This window comes from Genypterus blacodes, unplaced genomic scaffold (assembly GCF_046128005.1).
Source record: "Genypterus blacodes isolate CSIRO-AG114 ecotype Tasmania unplaced genomic scaffold, CSIRO-AGI_Gbla_v1 ptg000022l_1, whole genome shotgun sequence".
Classification (NCBI taxonomy): domain Eukaryota; kingdom Metazoa; phylum Chordata; class Actinopteri; order Ophidiiformes; family Ophidiidae; genus Genypterus; species Genypterus blacodes.
In genome coordinates this window covers 5858935-5880090 of record NW_027466835.1, presented here as the reverse complement: position 1 = coordinate 5880090, position 21156 = coordinate 5858935, and the positions used below count along the sequence as shown (strand labels likewise).

The following is a 21156-nucleotide window of genomic DNA, read 5'->3' as shown; positions in this document are numbered from 1 at the left end:
TTATTGGAGCTGCAGGAACAAAAATGACAAGGGCACAATTAATATGTACACTAATATAACAGACAGGATGGTCTAAAAACATAAACTGGTGAAATGTAGGGATGAAATTATCAATTAATTTAATTTAACAACAGCACTTCTTATTCTCTTGCTGTCTGGGAAGATGATGCAGATTAAGTTCAAATATGTATTTGCATTCAATAAAAAAACAATTGAAAAACATAAACATTGAAATCTGAACAATATCAAAAGGAAATCTCATGAACTTACTGCAATCTGTCCTGTATCAGCATTTGTGTGTCATTCCTCCTCCTCATATACATTGTCATGGATGAAGTGGAGGGTTTGGGGTTCCTTTTTTTAGCTGCACAGCTCTGGTAATAAAACAAAAAGGGTCAGAGAGAGTAAGTTAGTTTAACCACTATTCTGCTTATTACAAAGATACATTAAGATACTCCCAGCAAAACTAAATGCTGAACATTAGGGCTTAATTGTATGATTAGATTCAACTTTATTGTCATGGCCCGTCACAAGTACAAGCAACGAAATGCAAAATATATATACACACAATGTATACAGTAAATATAAGGAATTGTAATGTTATTAGTTTCAAACATTCTATCATAAAGTATAATGTATCAAACTGCAGAATCCAGTGTATTAAGGTATTGTCAAAGCATTACATTTACTGTAAAATACCCCCTGTTGTGTTGAGTGTGTCGAACGATTGTGTACATACAGTGAATGTGTCCTTTGCTCAAAGTCTTCAAGTAAGTTTTTTTTTTTACACGTAGGTTGCATGCGTATGATCTGTGTGTCAGTGCCATGTGTCATGTCAGATCACCTATTTTCACCGTTATTTTTATTCTGTAATGTTGCTTTACCGTCCTTTTTTTGTCATAAACTCACATTTCCTCCACAATTGCAGAATGCCCTTCTCAGAAGCGACATGCTGAGTATTTCTCATTCAAACACATATTATAATAAATAAGAAGACACCTAATGAATATAAAGTTTTGACATAGAAACATCTGAATTAATCACCGTCATCATTCTTAATACTCGCGCGCCTATGATGTCATGGGAACACCCAATTACGAACACTAACACACAAATTGCTTTATCTCGTCTCCACCTGATCAAAATCCAGACACCGAGCGTTTTTATTGGCGTTGGTAATTCGCGCATGTCACATACAGAAATCGAGCGCTCCTCCACACAGTGTATGCGCTGACCGGCTGCAGTTCATTAGCTCTATGGGAACGTCACTCGTAACCTTCGTCAACAACTAAGATTCTTTCATTGTTGACGCTGACAGCTTTTTTTTAATCTACAACTATTTGTTATCTTTTACTATTGATTGCTATCAGCCCTGTGACTACGTCAACCCTATGTTCTCCAAATGCTGTATATAATCATTGTCTGTGAAGGTTCTCAGTCCAAGTATCCAAAGAAGGTTTATTCATCATTTCTGACGATTCATCATTTCTGATTTCTGATGGATTCCAGGATTCAGCCGCTATGGAGGATTAAGTCGTTATCAGGGTCGTTGATACTCCTGATTATTCCTCCTGGCTGCTGTATCGATAGTCGTTATTTGTTGCAGTCTACTTTCTGCTGTATTAGTATATCTTATTCTCCCGCCCACTATATGGCACTCAACTAGTTCAGACATCTTTAAATCAACAAAATGTTCAGCATATGTAGGATTTAATACAGGGCTTTACCCTTTCAAATACACTGGAAAAATGGTCACACACCTTTCATGGCATCTGATTGCAAAGCATCTCACCCCATACACCATAGCAACTGCCCTAGCAACATTGCAGCAATTGGCAATAACAGCGTATTTTCTTCAGGAGATTCAATGTAAAGCAACTATATATATTATATATTATATATATATAATATAATATAATTGAAACAGACCGAATCATTTGACAAGTATCATAATCAGTCCACCGGATGGCAATAAAACCCCATTATATGCAGTGTGTCAAGGGGACAAGAAGAGAAGTTAAGTCACACTGCATATTTATTCATTTACATAACTTCCACTTTGATGGACGTGTTGGTTGGAGACCCTGACATTGACCCGACATTCCAATGCTCAATTTCTTTCACGAGTCTCAGTCCAGTCCACAGCTTCTCGCCTCAAGTCAAGGGCAACACAGCATACATACATCAATTGCATAAATTTAAGCTTAATGATTATAATTTACAAGTTCCTCAAGTACACAGAAGTATGTGAGCTGTATGAGTTGGATAAAAGGCAGTGATTATTACGCACTTGCCAGCTACTTTATATGAGTGTGGCTTTGAACTGTTCATTATCTCAAAAGAAGCGGGATCAAATCTCATTATTGTGAGAGGTGCACCCAGGCAGAAGGTTATGTGGAGAGTGCAACACCTCTAAGATCTTCCTCTACTGCATTTATCTAACCATAGAAAGGCCAAGACTGAGGGGAATACAAAGTTAATGGACTTTCCTCCATCCGACTTTATTTACTACTTTGGTTCAGCCTATGTTCTTGCAGCATTCTTCTTCTTCTTCCTCCTCTTCCTCTTCTTCTTCCTCTTCCTCTTCTTATTGGTTTCGCACACATTTTGGCACTCAACTACTTCAGCTTACTTTAATTTAGACACTGCTTTAACACCAAAATATTCTGCATATTCACGTTATTGGAATGAGAATAACTTTGGCGATGATATGCTATATATTGATATATTTAGCATTGTTGCTCTTCAAAAAACCCATTAAAATACATAGGAAAAGGTTTAAAAATTCTTCATGATTTCATCAATGACCTATTCCAAAAAAACAGCCTGAGCAACCACCTCACACACCACCACAAAGTGTCTCTATCACGACCTCATCAAAGATTTCATTGAGTAGTATGACTGTAGTATGATGTCTTGAAGGATGTTAGAATGTGATTGAAATTTCAAACATCCTTCGAGAACTCATTGATGACATCATACCTCATACATCATAGCAACAGTCCTAGCAACCACCTTATACACTTTTCAGCAGTGAGCTACTGCAGCACATTTTGTTCAGGAAATGTATTTCTTGTACATTTACAGAAGCCCATAAACACACCCAGCATAGAAATCAATTACATTAACAGACCATCAAGCCTCAGAGTACTCCATCTAGCCTCAGAGTCCATGTATACTAGTGTGTGCAGCTTTGAGTCATTCACAAGTCAGTGTAATTTAATCAAATCAAGTTTATTTGTTTCGCTAATCGACTTTCCAGGCTCACACAACAATAGTTCCCAAGCTAGATCAAAGCTCTTGAGGAAGGCAAGGGAAAACTCCTTCAAGAACGGCAGATCAAGGAAAGTTTCTCTCCCCTCAAAGAACCAGGTGTGCGACGGGAGGCACTGACAGACCAGCAGGCCGGAATGCAAGATACAGACACTCTTCAAGGGCCCGGTGACAGAAGCATGTTTAAATGGATGAAGAGGCTACCATACGGTGTAGCTTGTGGTATATGTATTCATTAAACACACCTACACACCTACACACACTCACACACATGGTCACAAAAGAGCATTAGATGTATAAATAAGAAGCATCTCGCTGTGTGTGTGCTTAGAAATGTAATTGAGCAGCTCATTTATTGGCAAAACCTGAACTCAGTAGTCCAAACACACTGATCTCCTCTCTGCTCTCACAGGGGAGGTCTTGAGTGGGGTTTAAACTAATCCCTCGGTTCAATTAAGACGTTATGAATGCAACCAAAAGGTCACCACATCTGATTAATATACATAAAGATGACTGGAGTCTCATGCTATATATAGTCTACAAACATCAACACTGGTTGCACATGTCACTGAGGGATCAGCACAGTGATGAATGAAGCTGATATCTAAGCACATCTGGACACTTCAGCCTCAGCTTTACACATCTGCAGTCATTAACTAGATTATAAAGTGTTTCCCTTTGACCTGATAAACCTCTAAACTGAAATAGATCCCACACATCAGAGCAGAATCCTACCAGATGATGAGCAAAGCACCGTCTTCTTGCATCTTTACATGACATTGTGAGAGTGATTTTTGGACCAGCGCTGACAATAGATGGTAAATGTAGCTGTGACTGAGGATATACTGTAAGTAAAACATGTGCCACCGCAGCAAACGTATAGCACCAGTCACAATAAAGTTTTCATGTGTATGACAATGTAAACAATGAAAGAATTTTCTCAAGAAATTTGCAGAATTACACAAAATTTTAGCTTCATATTCATGTTGCTCTGCATGGAAGACAGATATTAAATTGGAAACAATAAGGGAATATTTAGTCAATGTGAGTTATACAACAGATCAAGTTTAGTTCATGAGACATAGAATGTTTATTGGAAACATAATACAGCATAAACGGGTTCATGCTCTCTTCTAGCACATACCAGCTCCACATGTGGATGCAGAATTCCCATAAGGGATTTCCCTGAAGTTCTATTTGGAGAGATGGCATCCTGTCTGTTAGGATGAAAATTAACAACAATGTGGGATTTCAGAGTTCAATGCCGTATCTTGAAAAATACATGAAGTGGTATTTTGCAACAACACTGCGAATTTGGTATGAAAATCTAAATCTAAAACCTTTTTTTAAGATTGTGGATTTAAGGTAATATCAAACTTGATGCTACTTGGGGGCAATTTCTATCTTTAAAATTTTCATTTTCACCCAACCTCAGTTTGATCAAAGAATTGAGATCGCACAATATTAAACATTTACATAAATGGACTTATCTGTTTTTTCCCGTAACAGTTTAACATACTGTTAAAACTATGATCGCTGTGTGTTGAATGTCGAGCTCTTTCCAGCAATCTGGGAGAAAAACACATTTGTTTATTGTGTGTTTATGCTTGAAAGTGACTGAGGTGAGAAAATACTGCCTTTGCAGTTACACAGCATGATTGATCTGTGCAAGTCCAAAGGTCTTTGCGAGAGAATGTAACCAAGTCCAAGACCAAGTCCCTGTGATGGATAATTGAAGACCAGAGAAACTCTGCTAAGAAATAATATAAACAGTTATATACATATATCATGACATTTTGATTCATGGATTTTTTGGGGATAACTAAGACAAAAAGTCAGCACCTTCATTCCAACACCTCCTTTATTTTCTACTCATTAGATTGCTCATAGTGGCACAGATACAAGCTGCAGCAGCACAATGACAAGATGCAGTGGGTAATATACAAACTACACACCAATCTGCAAAGCAAGTACATTCAGTAGAGTTAGGCTGTACATTTTCTCTTGATGGTCTGCAGTGACTTTAAAACTACTTAGTGACAGGAAATGTAAAACATGGCAGTTAATGTTCCACTGGGCAAATGTGCTTCTACTTAAATCAGCCACTAAACATCTTGGTTTGAGCTGCTTGACTCATTTAGCACGAGTAGTGAGGAAATCACTAATATTCACAACAATGCAAAAGCCAAATCTACATTCTGGCTGCAGTGATGACAGGTCATAATTCAAATAACCAAACCATTACTATAATTCTATATTTCTGGTCTATTTGAATGTGATAAATGTGCCAAGGGACAATTTGATCCGTAACAGTGAATGCTTAGCTACAGATCCAAACTGAAAATCACATTTAGATGAAGGAGGGAGCCATTAATGTACAGTAAAAGTGTGTGGGATGTGTTCTTACCGTTGTGTTGCTGCCAAACAAGTGAACAAGCTGTTAACCAAGTCTTGTTCACTTCTGAGTGTTTCCATATTGTCTGTGGGTGTGTGTGCATGTAGGCAGAGAATTGCACTGATTCATAACGACACCGGCAGCAGACCCATCAAATGACTATAAACATCTCCACGCACAGCAAGCACAGGTGGGCTATCGCTGGAGCGAGGCAGAATTCTCACAGACAGTGCAAACCAACCATATTCACACCCTGATACACATGCACAAACACTAGTAAACAACTTAGTCACACAGAGAAGCAAGCAAACCCCTTCTCAGCACTGCTCGCTCTCTATTTTCATCAAACTGTGAGCCCCAGGGGCCTGGCAAATAAAGCATCAGCAAGGCAAATCCCTTTTTAATGTGCTTTTAATGACGGTTTCATAGCCCTCAGTGGATCTTTGAGACATAGCGTGCGTGGGTGTGCAGGCTACCAAACAGCCTTCGAGAGGAACAACACAGCACTGTCGAGCACAGGTTTCCCTGTATTTACAGCCATCTAAATATAGTGTGGTGAGTACTGGAGTGTGCGGTGCAGTAACAATCATGAATGAACACTGAGTAGGTGAACCTATGAGGAACAATGTGGACTTTTAGGGTTTACGTTTACATTTATCAATTTAAGTATCATTTTATTCTTGCTTTTGTGAGACTACAAAATGCCTTATTCAGGTTTATTGCAGCAACTCGTTTGTCCTGTTTTTATATTGTTGTATTGTTTGTGTAATATCACTCTAAGTCATCTTACTTTTAGATCAAGCAAACATTGGCAATAGCTGGATGGATCTGGGTCCATCTGAAACACAGAGATACGTCATCAAAAATATAATTCCCATTAAAACATACATGTAATTACAGTGAATTCAAATATACAAAATAGTACATAAATTCCACTTAATTTGATATATCACTTGGGGTCCAGAAATCTATGTCCTTGAGAGCCTTTGTTTACAGTTTATTTATCTTAGCTGATCATTTATCACATAGGTCATCACAAGAGAAGATGTAATCACGGCGTACCCCAGCTATACCACAAATCCACTGATTAAATATAACAGCGCCCCACAACGCCGCTCCTGTCAGGGCCTGGACATACACTGAACAGGAGCAATATAACATCTGTAACACGTGAAGGCAAACAAATCCTTTCAAATTGAACGCCATATAGTCAAACTTCAGCAAATGATTGTCACATTTAGGAATAAAAGGCTACAAGTACAAAGATCAACACATACTGCGTTATTAAAAGCGAATAAAGGGACTTGTACAAACGGCAATGCATATGTACACTTTATAAACACTCATGCATGCTGTATGTTGTTTCAAACTATAGTGAATCTTTTCTAAGGCCTGCCTGACTGACTGACTGACTTTGTTAATCTTTACAATATATGTATATATATTCTCTCAGGGGCTCCTTGCGTCCGCAGCTGTGGGCTCTGGATTACAGGCAGGCCGCCGTTTGTCATAATACCAAGTTCGTGTCATGTCACTCAAAATGTCCACTCCACGTCTGGCATCACAGGTAACTTATCTCCAGCGATGTGCTCTGTTCCAGCGGCTCCTCTGGCAGGGGTTTGATGCTTCCATTTTTGGCTCCGTTCATTAACAGTGGGACAGCCAGTGTGGACCCATTGACAGGGTCTTTCCCTTTAACGTCTCCAGCTTTGTCCCTCCTGTCCGGCGAGGACATCTCTGTTCTTCCTTTGTCTGAGAACGGAGACTGCGAACTTTGTGGCTGCAAGCTTCCGTTACCAATCTGAGCGATTCTGTAAATCTCTGTCATCTCTGAGATATCCTCCTCTTCGTCCTCCTCTTCATCACGTATTACCCTTCTCAGACTCTCCCTGGGCATCAGCACCCTCCTTCTCTCCTCCTGCTGCTGTCGCTCCATTGGCTCGTGGTTCTCTACCTTCCTTGTGGAGCGGCAGAGGGCTTTACGGAAACCTCTCTTGAAGTTGTCTGACAAGAAGCCATAGACGATGGGGTTTGCACAGCTGTTTGCGTAGCCGAGCACGACCACAAAATAGTAAATGCCCTGGTACTTTGTGGGCAGTGGCACCAGCAGGTTGATGATGTTGAGGCCGTAAAAGGGCAACCAGCAGAAGACAAAAACAGCCACAACAATCACCACCATCCGCGTGACTTTTCTCTCTGACTTCCTTCGTTTGGTAGAGGTTGCGTGGACCTTTTTACCTGAGCTACGGATCTTGAAGACAATAAGCAGGTAACAGAGGCAGATGATAAGAAGTGGGAAGAAGAATCCTACTGTGGAGGTGTAGATGATGAAGGCTGCACGCCAGATGTTAGCTGGCTCGGGCCAGGCGATGTTGCAGGTGCCTCCTGTCTTCTGGATATTGGCGAAGACGACCACTGGCATTACAACTAGAAACGACACCGCCCAAACAGTGCCGTTCACAACTTTGGCCACCTGAGGGCGCCTCCACTTAGAGGAATGGATGGGGTGTACCACGGCCAGGTAGCGGTCGATGCTCATCACGGTCAGGCAGAAGATGCTGGTGAACTGGTTGATGGAGTCCACAGTCATGACCAGACGGCACAAGGAGGGTCCAAATGGCCACGACTGCAGCGAGTTCTGCACGGCCAGGAACGGCAGACTGAGCATGAAGAGCTCGTCAGCTATGGCTAAATTAAGGATGTAGATGTTTGTGACGGACTCTATCTTGGAGTAGTGCAGGACGATGTGAATGACTAATGTGTTGCCACCGAGGCCAATGACGCAGACAATGATATATATGAGTGGGATGAGCACCCCCTCCACACTGGGGCCTGAGGAAACATCTAGCATGCTGGAGTTGGTGCAGTTGTCCAGAGTCTCGTTGAAAATAGAGTCATTCAACATGAGCAGAAACAGAGGAGGGCTGAAGGAGGGGCCCGCCAAGCTGCTGTTCCCCCACATCTCCTCTGTCATCTGCAGGCCGGGGATCGAGTAGTTGTCCATGGATGCGCTCCCTCCGTCTCAACGTCCTTCAGCTCCCGCCCATCTGTCCTGTGGAGAAAAATAAATTAGTTATCGCGCTGAAGAATTCGTTGACCTTTTCCCTGCGGCTTCATTACCGGAGAGACTGTGATGAATAATGAAAAGACATTGTCCATTGTCAAGACATCACTGTAAGAATGTGCCTGTAATGTGCTGCCGGTGCACTAGAAGAGAAGCAGAATAATCTTTACAGGATTTTCACTTTTGTAACCATCACATATACTAAAAATAAAAGACAGCGGGTAAAGATACAAAGACTAAACTTAAGAGTGGCAGAGGCAAATGATGGGGAAATTAGTTTGACAGGAAACAATTAAAGCGAGATGAAGCCCAGTGTGTGTGCAGGCGGACGGGTTTGACTGGGGCTTCTATATTTGGCGCTGTTGATACGCCAAGCAAATTAAACAGCGTGTTCCCATGCACACAGAGGCTAATCATTGACATTTCATTGACAGCAGAGCACTCCGGCTCATACGAGCCCAGCAGAGAGCAGCAGAGAGGGCTCTGACACAAGGGGGTGTGAGTGACGAGAGGGATGACAGGTGGCTTAGAGCAGCTGTACGACAGGACCACACCAGGCAAACATCTGCAGTACGCTGGCCGCTGACGTCCATGAAACCCACACTGGGAACATAAGCAATAGCTTGCACTCTCACCCCCCTATTCACACACCCCCACACACACACACACACACACAGGAGCAGCCTCCACTGGAAAATAAAACCTACTAGAAGTGAGAACAGTGTCTTTAAGCCAACCTTGGTTTACTTCAGGCTTAGATTGGCCCGGCTTAGCCTTGGTGGCCGTGTGAGTGTAGACCAGCAGCTGATTCTCTCTCTCTCTCTGTCTCTCTCTCTGGGCTCGGGTGTTGTTTAACCTTTGCTTTGTTATTATATCCCTACTTTGTAATTTATTCTTCCCCATCTTTGGGACATCTGGCTGTTCAAACAGAGGGAATTTCTCTTTGACTTTCCTCACCTGAGGTTTTTTCTCCTGTAGTGGTTCGTGAACCCTTTGTTTTGCACGCACTTGTTAAGCCCTTTGAGATCCCGAATGGGTTATTGTGCCTTTCAAATGAACTTGACTTGACCGAACTGTACCTTTGTTGCGAGACTGTTTGCAATGGGAGAATTCTTACTCCTGTGATTGTGTCATCAAGGTTTCCCCCCAAACGTTCCATGGTGATAAACAAAAAATTGAGGCTGAGAAATATGAACCATAAAGGTGTGTCTACGTTTGAAGTGTGATACAGATGATACAGCCATAAAAGCAGATAGAGGCTTGTCATTTCATTTCACTCTTCATTAACTGCACTGTGCGCCTGAACCGAAAGAAAAACTGGCGAGCATCGTTTCAAAGAAAATATCGCTGCCCTGAAATGGATTTCTTATTTCTTTACTTTTTCCAGCTTGTTTGATGTTGCTCTCTGAAAATCAAAAGTGAGCCCCGCACAGATGTGGCCAAACTCATTGATAGAGTCTATCGATTGTCCCCTTGGTGAAGGCAGGCAGAAGGTTTTCAGTTTGTTGGCATTCAGGGGGTTCAGTACAAAAGGAAGATTTAAGACGTAACAGCAAGATTTATGTCTTAATGAGACATCTGAGACGTATTACGCGTTAGCACGGTGCTCTGTTCCATTAATCATTTTCCAATATCTTTAATTCCTTGTGATTGTGGACATTTCACATTAAACTTATCAATTTCACCATGGAAACCAGAGACAGCGAGAGAGGGAGAGAAAGAGAAAGAGAGAGAGAGAGAGAGAGAGAGAGAGAGAGAGAGAGAGAGAGAACCGGAGAACTAGAGATCAGCACCATAAATCAAACAGGAGCAAATAACAGCCAAGCACAGCAGGACAGGAGCGGATTCTTCTTCCTCTCCTCCCAGGAAACAATTTGAAAGGAGAAATATCCTGCACATCCATGAACAAGAGATAAAATAATGAAATATATCAACATCAGGCTCAGGCTTTTATTTTTGCTTGGTAATTTTGATCTGTCTGTAGTTTGCATCTCCCTCTGTTATATCTATATTTATATGCGTATATATGTACTGTATGTGACATTTATAGAAATACATCTAATTAACTAATCCTATAGGTCCTGAACTGGCAGAAGCTTAGATTTTGATGAGTTCTTTATCCCCCTGACATGTTGACATCAACGTGTAACACATTTGAATCGACATTTGAAGCCTCCAGTTTGCCTCCATTTTGTTGGTCCTCACAGATCATTTGGACTCATTCGTATCAAATAGGATTTATCATTTAACTACTATCATCTGGGAATTGGTCATTTTTGATGTCACTCATTGAAAGAAACAGACTCTGATGGACACAATCGATAATAAGTAGATGCATTAATGAGCAAAATAATTAATAGTGACAGTCCCAGGGCACACCAGAGTAGCGGGTGTGTGTGTTTTGCACATTAAAGCCTTGAAAGTGTTTCCAAATGGAGCTCATGGTAATCATGATGTGATTTTGGTGGCACTTCAGGTTGAGATAACTAATTAATTAATTCAATCTTTGGTGAGAGTCTAAGCATTATATGCTTTGACAACTGTAACATTCAGGGTGAATCCAGATCATTTCCCTGACAACATCTCATGAAAAGCAGACGGATACACACTGCTTAAAGCTGTAATGTTTCATCAGTCTTTCGTAACAACCCTTTCATCTGCACCATTCATTTTATTTGTCACAACTCATTCAGCCGCATTGACTACACCGGGACCTTTTGCACCTCTCGAGCCTTTTCTAAAGAGGGAAAATCTATTCAGTTGGGAAATTGAGGTTCTGAACTGCTGCTGTGGGGAGGAAATTATGTGATGGAAGTGTCTCCTCATCTGTCCCTTCTCTTTCAGTGACAGAGGAGGAGGAGGAGGAGCCACGTTTGCCCACTTAACAATCTGTCAACCATGTGATTGCGTAAACTACAGTCAAGAGATTTACAATCACAGGGATCAATATCTCTCTGTGATCATCTGTACTGATTGCAACATTAGAGGCTGCGGCTGGTCGGGGGTCACATTCCCAATCACTCAGAATATTTGGTATCACCTGGCAACATAAAAACAAAATAGGCTATCGGTGCTAAAATCGCAGATATATATCTGAAGCTTTTGAAGTCCATCTGAAGTGTTTGATTGGATGTATCAAGCACTTTTGGGGATAGATATGAAGATAATATTCTCAGGTCAAAGGACGTTGCAGATTTAACTTCTTCCAATGCCAATATTAGCTATATTGCATTAAATGAGCTCACGTCTTAAAAAGCAGTGACCGGTGCTGACAAAAACATACACGCCCCAGCTACACACACACGCGCACGCACACACGCGCACGCACGTACACACACATGCACACGCACACGCACACGCACACACACACACACACACACACTACACTACACTCCAGAAGGCGCAATAAAACACAATAAACACTACATCACATCCGTGCTTTGAATCCTCACAGACAGCTTCATTCTGTCAAACAATACAGCTGATATACACGAGAACAGTCATAATCTGAACTAACCAAACAACATGTGAGGACTCTAGACGCTGCAGAAGTACTTTCATGAGTCGGAACAAACGTCCAGCTATCAGGGTTGCTGAAGGTGAAAGCGGCCTTATCTGCAACACAAGTGAGTGACGGTAAATCACTGTTTGTTGTAAGGGATTGAGGGAAAAGGACGAGGCGTTTTCAAAAACATTCACAGAGAGACGTACTTTATTGTGTACAAGTAATTACGTCTTACATCTCAAATACAAATGTGTTCGGGACATGAACGATGACAAACACGCCTCCCTGGATCAGCAACATTCATATTGACGGTTACGGATCCATCATCAAACTCCAACTGTCATTATATTAAACACTTTTTTCACCTTTACGCGTGTAAACAACAGTAATTCCACACCACTGTGGGAGATTTACTGATTGTTGTAAAACAATGACATTTACATTTTGAACATGAACATTTTTGTGCAAACAAAGCCATAATCTGAGTAAATTTAATCTCACACTTGAACAGCCACAATCTCAGGCTTCATTTAAAGCGCTATTATCCAATTTGTGCTTGTATAAAATGAAAACATGTAAGAAGTGTCACTCAAATATGTTTTTTCATCCACACTGGCTTCACATAGATGCAGTCTGTAGCAAATATACTTAAGTTTGTGAGCTTGTTTCATACTATAAAACCTGGTTTTGTGTATTTTGTGTTGTTTTACCGCCACGTCAACATCATGCAACATCAAACCCCCAACAAACTCTCATCATGTTATTAAAAACGTCTCTTTCTTCTAATCAGGATATAAATTGCTGAGCTGAATCTCAGTTATGGATTGAGTAGATTCCTACATATTAGATACACAGAGAATAAAGGCATAAAGGATAGGTAAAGACACAATGTAGTTATCTCACACAGCTCGCTGCATGGACACACATGTGGAGCTGCCGAGCGCTGTGCGGCACTGAGCTGAGCCTCCATCACAAAGGTCAGCCTCTCTGACAGCTGGGCTCAATTGAAAGGTTCGCTCCATTTCAGGGAGGAGCCTTGACCTCCTCACACAGGCCCGCTTCACTGAGGCAGGTTCAGGCGCTTTTCTCTGATAATAGTTTCAATTTTGGTGTGAAGCAAAAATGAAAAGACACAGGGGGTCAAAGTGTGAAGGAGAAAACTCCACTTTCCACAAAACCAATTAAAGTGGAGCCATTGGGATCTCTGGGTTGGAGGCTTGGGTGAGAAGCCGAGTCAGGGTCATGGCAAAGGACGTTGCTCAAGTTGTTTGTACAGCGTATTTACTCAGTTTCTTTTGTATTCTCCCTCTTGAAAGCCCGGACTGAACGTACTGCAGTTTGCAGAGCGTTTTTGCCAAGCACATGCGCACACACACACCCACACACTTGTGGAGCTTTGAGGGGAGCTGAATGGAAAAACATGAAGTTCATTTAAGGGAAATATTGAAACCGTACACAGAGACGCAGATACTGTGAATGATAAGAGGAACTCTTTTGCTTTTCACTTTGAATCCTGAAGGGTAACGCTTGGAGGCTTTTTCTATTTAGCACTCAGGAACCAAGACAAGGAAATAAACACGACATTATCCAAAATCTGCATCCGTTTGTGTGCTTGTTTGATGAGCTGATTGTGTTGAAACTTGGTGCTGAAATGGACAAATCTCACATTGGTACGGGACTAAATCTTTCATTTCCTCTCTCTGTTAGGCTCTAATGATAATATGTTTCATTTATTCATTCTATCCTCAGGTTATTTTGTAAACAATGCAGTCAAAGCTGATTTGAGTGACGCTTTCCGATCATTATACCGTTAATACATTAATGAATCTCTAAATTATTACTTGCCTTGTTTGTTCAGTCCATATGCAAATCAAAGTCGTGGATGCATGTCGCACCATATGCCTGTTTTCAAGAGGCAATCAGACAGTGTTAAATTGTGTCCCATGTTTGATTCAAGCAAACAGCACGACCCTCAAACATCTCTACTCTAGTCTGAAGATAATTTCAATCGTCTGTCATGGCTGCAGGTGATAATATTGTGAAAAAACTTATGAGACTTCAGCTTTTAAAGGCCATAATATCTTACATTGCCCTTGTTTCTATAAATACATGGCATCATTAGAGTTGCCTTCCCTTGTTTCTGTCAGGGTTTCGTGTTGGAGGAAGATTGCTTTTGGCCTGACCTGAGTTTCTGAGGAAATTCTAAGGAAAACTATGAATAATTTAGCATGAAAATGAGAAATATGAGAAATACATCATAAAAAAAGGCTTGAGCTGATCCCAAGTGAAACCACCTACAGTTGTTGACACTTCAGTACGCGTGCCTGCATGTGTGACCACTCTTCCAACCTGCGTGGGAAGAGTTGTTTTAACCCTTAAAAGTGGCATATGTACTTGTTTGTGTGTGGGCACGCTGCTGAAAAACACAGGTGCCACCAAATCTGTTACAGACATTATTCACTGAGAACTCGCCGGCTTTGAATACATCAGGGGCTCATGGCTCAGCATGTTAATCGATGAATATTTAATAATACACCAATGCCATTAATTTCAACCTCCTCTCCACACACAACAGGGTGCGCTCGGCCCTGTGGGCGCTGTGCTGACGCCTTTCCGTAGCTCATGAAGAGCAGAGCGCACCTTCATTTCAGGGATGGGTTAGTCACATCCCAGCAGCCACAGGCACTTAATGAAGGCAATAGATACACTGAGACTGACATCCAATTCTGGATTCAGGTTGAAGCTTTGCTGGCCAGACTCGCTCAAGTGTTTTGTATGGGTTAGATGCCAATCTCACAGAATGAAGGAAAATCCCATCAGAGCGAGGAGAAATAACATCTGTATAATGTTTTCCCTTACTGTTGCTTCAAGAGGACACAGATAATGAAGACAGGGACAGACGCAGTAAGAACGCTCCATCCTGCTTTAAAGTCTGTCTCTAGATAGTCCTTTTCTAAATGCAGCCTCTGGTGTGAAGCCCTGCCTGGCTCTACCTGCTCTCTGCAATTCCAGGCCTTTGAAAAAGCAATTTAGCTTCAAATTAGGCTGCAGCTTGTGCTGATTAACTTGCCACCTGTGGAAACAGTGTGAGTGTGTGTGTCTAATTCACTTTGAGAATTGATGAGGGCAATATATTTGTTACTAGAATGTGAATCTATTTCCTGTGCTGGCAACAAAAAACTAACAGTGTTATTACATTACACAACAAATAAGGGCTGCAACTAATTATACTTCTTCATATTTTTCCCACTTTATCAGTAATAATTACTTGCTAGAATGTCAAAAATGGCTTCTAATTTTGTCTGATAAACCCAAACTAGTCAAATTTTCCGACATCCATCTGCTTCCTAACACATAACAAAATACAATATTATTATTGTATTTGAGAAAATTGAGACAAGTTATTCCCCACGAGTCGGAACATAATTTTGGTTCCCTTCATTGAACAGAACAAACCATATCAAACAGGCATGACAACCCACGTTTCCCATCAACATCTAAGTAATAAATGACTTTAATCGCGCGGGGGGTTTTGTATTTAGAGTTTCACAGGTTTGATTCCCATAATTGCCTGGTATGCTGTTTTTAAATGTGACCTAGGGCAAGACGCTGAAGCGTACACGGTTCATTACAAACCACTTGATGAATAAAGAAATTAAAACCTGGTTTTCTGAACTCGCGTACACACACACACACACACACACACACACACACACACACTTCCTTTCTTTCTATGCCTATCTCTCACTCCCTGACACACACAAACACACCAAAACACATTTGATACAGGTGATAAGTGGCCCTTTTTTGTGCGGAGCTGCGTTCACAGACCCTCGTCACTCTCTCCTGGTACGACATTTGGCATCACCAGAACCACCCGCTGCCCCGCACTCGTCTCAGACACACACGCACACGCACTTCTTTCAACTCACCCGTGTGGCTGATGCACTTTTCTCACACCGAGACTTCCGCCGGTCCGGTCCCACGAAGAGGATTCAGTGGTGAAATAACGCAGCTATGCTTCATGTATCCGTCTCCCTGCTCAGGTTACGTGTGTTTTATGTTATTGTTGGAGTGTGTGTGCGTGTTAGTATGAGTGTGTGTGTGTGTGAGAGAGAGAGAGAGAGTTTTTCCTCTGGCCGATGCTGGACGGTCTGATGCACTGAAAGCCACCAGCAGCATTATAACACTGGTGCTCCCTCAGTCTCTTGCTTGTAACTAGGTAACAGCTCAGCCTGCTGCACGGAGTCAAGTAGGAGGTGTTAAAAATCCTAGCATGGTGTATGCGCGTGTGTGTGCGCGCATGTGTGTATGCTTGTGCCTACAATCGGTCATACACTCTTATCATAAAATGTCAGTTGCAGTGCCATGCAAAAGAATGAAATGACAAGTTAGTAAAAGTAAAGGTAAAATAAAGAGTATAACATAAAGTAAACAATATCAAACAGCAAACCTATAGAAAATGCTGCTTTTGTTTCTCAATCTCTCAATTCATGTCGATGATTGATTTTTCATCAAGGGAGACTAACAGTGAATTGACAAACTGATCCCTCTTCTAAAATGAAATACATTCTAGACCATGTATGTTATTTACCATCTAGTTGATCTATGGAATAAATATTGTTGGATGGCAGAAAGGTGAACAGGTAGAAATCAGTTTCAAGGACGTCTGTGTTCCGGTTAATGGAAGGCAGGTTTGAATAATGGATAACTTTACTTTAACACAACATAAATCCACTCAGACCCATTTTGTTGAAGCCATTGTTCACATCTAACCATTAATTCTTCTTAATAACTTCTTTTCCATCATAGAACGCTCTGTGCTCCGTCTGTGCTCTGTCTCTTTCTGTTCTGTCCCCCTGTGCCTGCATTGTCACCAGTGATTTCATAATTTGGCTCTTGAAAAAGCAATAAAAAAGCTATGAAAATGTAATATGCACATCAAATCTCCATGACACTCCAGACAATCTGCTTCAAATTGTTTTTTAGCACCGCTGATAAATACGCAAAGACAGTTTCTCTCATGTCTTCACCACTGCTGCAGCTTTGTTTCCATAGCAGTGGTTGATTGGTGCCATGGGTCTTATAAAGCAGCTGTGGTTTAAACCCCCCTTCCTTCCCATGTATGCTTTGAATGATGATAGCGGCACTGATCAATAGATCCATATTTGCCCAACCAACACCAACCAACCAACAGACAGTTATCACTCCTTTGCTGCTTTCACCAACTGTGCCATTAATCTGTTCTTTCCTCATAGGCTGCAGTGGAAGCTACAGCCATCGTTAAAATGGCCTTGACAAGAAGGATGATCGGACCATCTGCTGCTCCAAACTGCGTCTGGGCTTGGTCACCTGGTCTGTCACATTCATTCCACATGACCAAAAATTCATCTTACATTCGTATCACAAAAGACATCTATTGAATATGCCTGCTGTTTAAGAGAAGGTGGGCAGAACTAAGCTGAACATACTGGAGTTTCTTCTCATGGATTCAACATGTGCAGTCTGAATAAACAAAAGAAAGGTACATGTATTAAATTGGAAAGTAGAAGATATTGGAAGCCGTCTGATGGCTTTAGTCCTCTTTCAGAATGAAATCAATAGGCGGTTTAGTCTTGTTTCAGCTCGCCTTCAATTGAAGAGAGCGTCCATTCATTGCACCTCGTAGGTTTAATGAAGTGCAATGATCCTTGAAATCCGTCACCTCAATCTTTCAGCAGATGTGGCCTCTTGATTAATGAACCTTGGGCAGCTAATTGTTCTAAATTCAGTGCAGTAAAATGTATTCATATACTTTTTGCTGGGAAACATTTGTTGTCCATCTAAGTATCTAATTGGTGACATTGAAATATACATTTTAAATAGACATAACATTCAATAAAAAGATGTTTTTCACATTCATAACTATAGTGCTTTTACTATTATATTCTCTTGATCATATAGTGCTTTTATGTATAGTGGGAGAGATACAGCAACTCGGGTATTAAGACTCAAACAGCGCAAGAAAGGTCACTGACGGTGCCCACGTTTTTCCTGCCTGCATTCATGCTTACAAATACAATGTGAATAGCTGTAAATAGCAAACTAGTTGCCCTCCAGGAGAAGAAGACAAGCAGCATTACAGAAAGTCAATGAACTGATGAGCTGCATTCTACATCAGGCTAATTGCTGTGCCATAATCTTTGTTTCCACCTCATGTTTATTGGCAGATATAAACTTGTGAGATTAAAGCAGTGTGTTCAAAAAGAGATCGACATGCCAAGAGACGTGGGAGACAATTCGCTCGATGCCAGCGTGTTGACGCGCGGCCCCACGACGTATCGGCATCGTGTCTCAGAGTGGGAGTGGCTGTTTGACTTTTGGCTCTTCAGCAGTTTGTTCGCCATTTCTGAGTAGTTATAGACTTTGATGAGTCAGTGAAGTGAGCGAGAGAGGTGGTGCAAAGAATCTGAATAATGAAATTGATATCCGCTCCATTCTAGCTCATGGGCTTCAAGGCCTTGGCGGACCTGAAGCTGTCCTTCAATGTTTTTGAGTGAACTAAAAAGTAGAGAGTCTAAGTGTTTTAAGTGTTTTAAGTTAAGGAGACAAGCTGTACAAGTAGCCTACACAATAGAGTCTTCCAGTCATGCTCTTCAAACTCTCATTCACGCTGCTGAGGTGAGCACTGAACCACTGCCAGCTCAGCACTAGCAAACCCTGACCCTCTGACGTCTCTAGGAAGGGGTTGACAGAAACGACAAGCTTTTTCCAGTTTTTTCACCTCGCTCAACGTGCTCTCACCAATGAGCTGTGGCGTTAGAGAGATAAACCCCTCTGGCTCCCAGCGAGGGAGGAAAGGCAAACAGAAGTCAGAGCAAATCAAAATGATGAAGCTCCCGCAGGATCACAGACGTGAGGGCCCCGTAAATGTACCTTCACAAACCAACTCAATATGATTTTTCAATTTCACCCAGATGACACCACTTCACGGGAAACCAAACGCAACCCACCTGTATTTCTCCTCAGGTGTCAAGATGATTGTCAGCATTCTTTCTCTTTGACTTTGACTTCGCCTCACTGGATTTTAAGAGACAATCTTGCCTTTGAGTTTGTCACTTATTATGAACAAATAACTTTGCACATCACTGGGGTTAATTTGGGCAATTAAAGGCCAGTCAGTGTCAAACTTATAGGGGGTGTGATGCGTTCATGACAGCCTCACACTGGTTGATTTGATGGATACAGCTTTGATGTAAAAACTATACGTATATCTCGCTTTGTGCAACTTTAAAGAGAATGAATGATAACAGGTTCATCCACCCTCAAGCTTAAACTGCATAGATCCTGCCAGGGAAAATGCATAATTTACCACGGAGATGTAATACATGCATGTCCCCTATAACACATAAAGATTTGTTCCAAATGTCTCTGTGACATAACATGCATCACATCTTCCCGTCTGTATCAGGGTTGTTTCTGTCCAGTCCTGTTCTACACTATCCCGTCCCATTCTGTCCTATTCCATGCCATATTTCCTTTTATTCTTCCTCGACTCCACAAACGGGCATCCTCATACTATCAAAACAATATAAAAGCATGGATCTTATTTGTGTGCTCAGCTGTGGCGGTGGCTTAGTCTGAGTGCTTATCATTTCCCTCTTTAAATGAAAAACTAAAGCAGTTTCCCATGATCCTTTTATTCCCATTGACGTGATCCAGCTGCCAACTCAGATTAGATAAGTGCTCCCTTTTCAGGCCGTCACCTATTTTCGCGAAGGTTTTGAGCCTTTGTTTGATTTCAATCTTTACATGGTTTTTTTTCTTTCAGAGACTTCATCTCCTGGAATGACGTGGAGGCGAAACTGAAAAGACAGTAGATTAAGTATTTACTTATCTGTTAATTACATTTCCATCTCTGCAGGCATTTGTCTCCCTATCTATGTATGTATTATGCATTGGTTGATTTACAGCCTGAATATGAACACACACGCTCCATCGTGTCTCAATACATCTTTTATATGTTTGCGGATTGAACGTCTCGCTCCCTTGTGATCAGCTGTGTTCTGGAGCCTTATTATCCGATCCTCTATATATGTTAAACCATGATATAACGCTTACTGTTAAATAATTGAAACTCCTTATAATGTTCCACCGCAATGTGTTTGCTTTTAAAATGAGGTTTCTTGGAATTGTTTCCCGTTCTTTGGTGCTCTCAGATGCAGCAACCCTTTCATTTGTCTCCAGCGGTGAAGCCTGGAGCATAGAAAAACCCCCCCCATGGACTTCAACCCCTTTTGTTCCATCATACGTGTCCAGGCACATTAATGGACACCCAGTGAAAGGTTTGAGCCCAAACATGCTCTACCTTCTATGTGCACCTCCTTCATTTATGCATGTCTGAATTACATTACATTACATTACGATCATTTGGCAGACGCTTATATCCAAAGCGACTTACATTAAATTACCACCCTTCGCAGAGGGGGGAGCAATTGAGGGTTCGGTGCCTTGCTCAGGGGCACCTCGGCAGGGGCTCGAACCGGCGACCCTCCGGTTCCCAAGCAGAAGCACTACCCACTACCCCCCTCCCTGAATGGAAGATGACGTCACCTTCTCCTCGGATCAAACTAGATCATATTGTTAAAAGACATGACCTTCATTACCACTGCATTCCTCGCCCACAGACCTATTCTGTCTTTCATCCACTAACCAAGGAGCTTTCACAATTCTGGAGCTTCACATAACCTGAATCACTTTTGAATTCTTTGCAGTAAAAAGGGAGAAAGATTCACCAAATGTAACTATAAAATGTTCTTAATGATCTCCAGCCTTAGGGTAGATGTGTGGTGGAAGCCAACGCCAAAGCCCTTCAGCTGCAGTGGCCAGTAGATGCTGGGCTCAAGATAAACAACAGCAATACAATCTAACAAAAAGTCT

The 21156-nt window shown here is 41.6% G+C and overlaps 1 protein-coding gene across 1 annotated transcript; it reads right to left on the bottom strand.

The window, feature by feature from the left end:
- Positions 1-6210: 6210 nt before the first annotated feature.
- Positions 6211-8727, bottom strand: sstr3 (somatostatin receptor 3). Its single transcript, XM_076142987.1, has one exon. The coding sequence runs from the start codon at positions 8670-8672 to the stop codon at positions 7230-7232; it is 1443 nt and encodes a 480-aa protein (XP_075999102.1). The 5' UTR covers positions 8673-8727; the 3' UTR covers positions 6211-7229.
- Between the last annotated feature and the right edge of the window lie 12429 nt (positions 8728-21156).

Coding starts and splice junctions, on each gene's coding strand:
- sstr3 (XM_076142987.1), bottom strand. CDS start 8,672: ATGGACAACTACTCGATCCCCGGCCTGCAGATGACAGAGGAGATGTGG.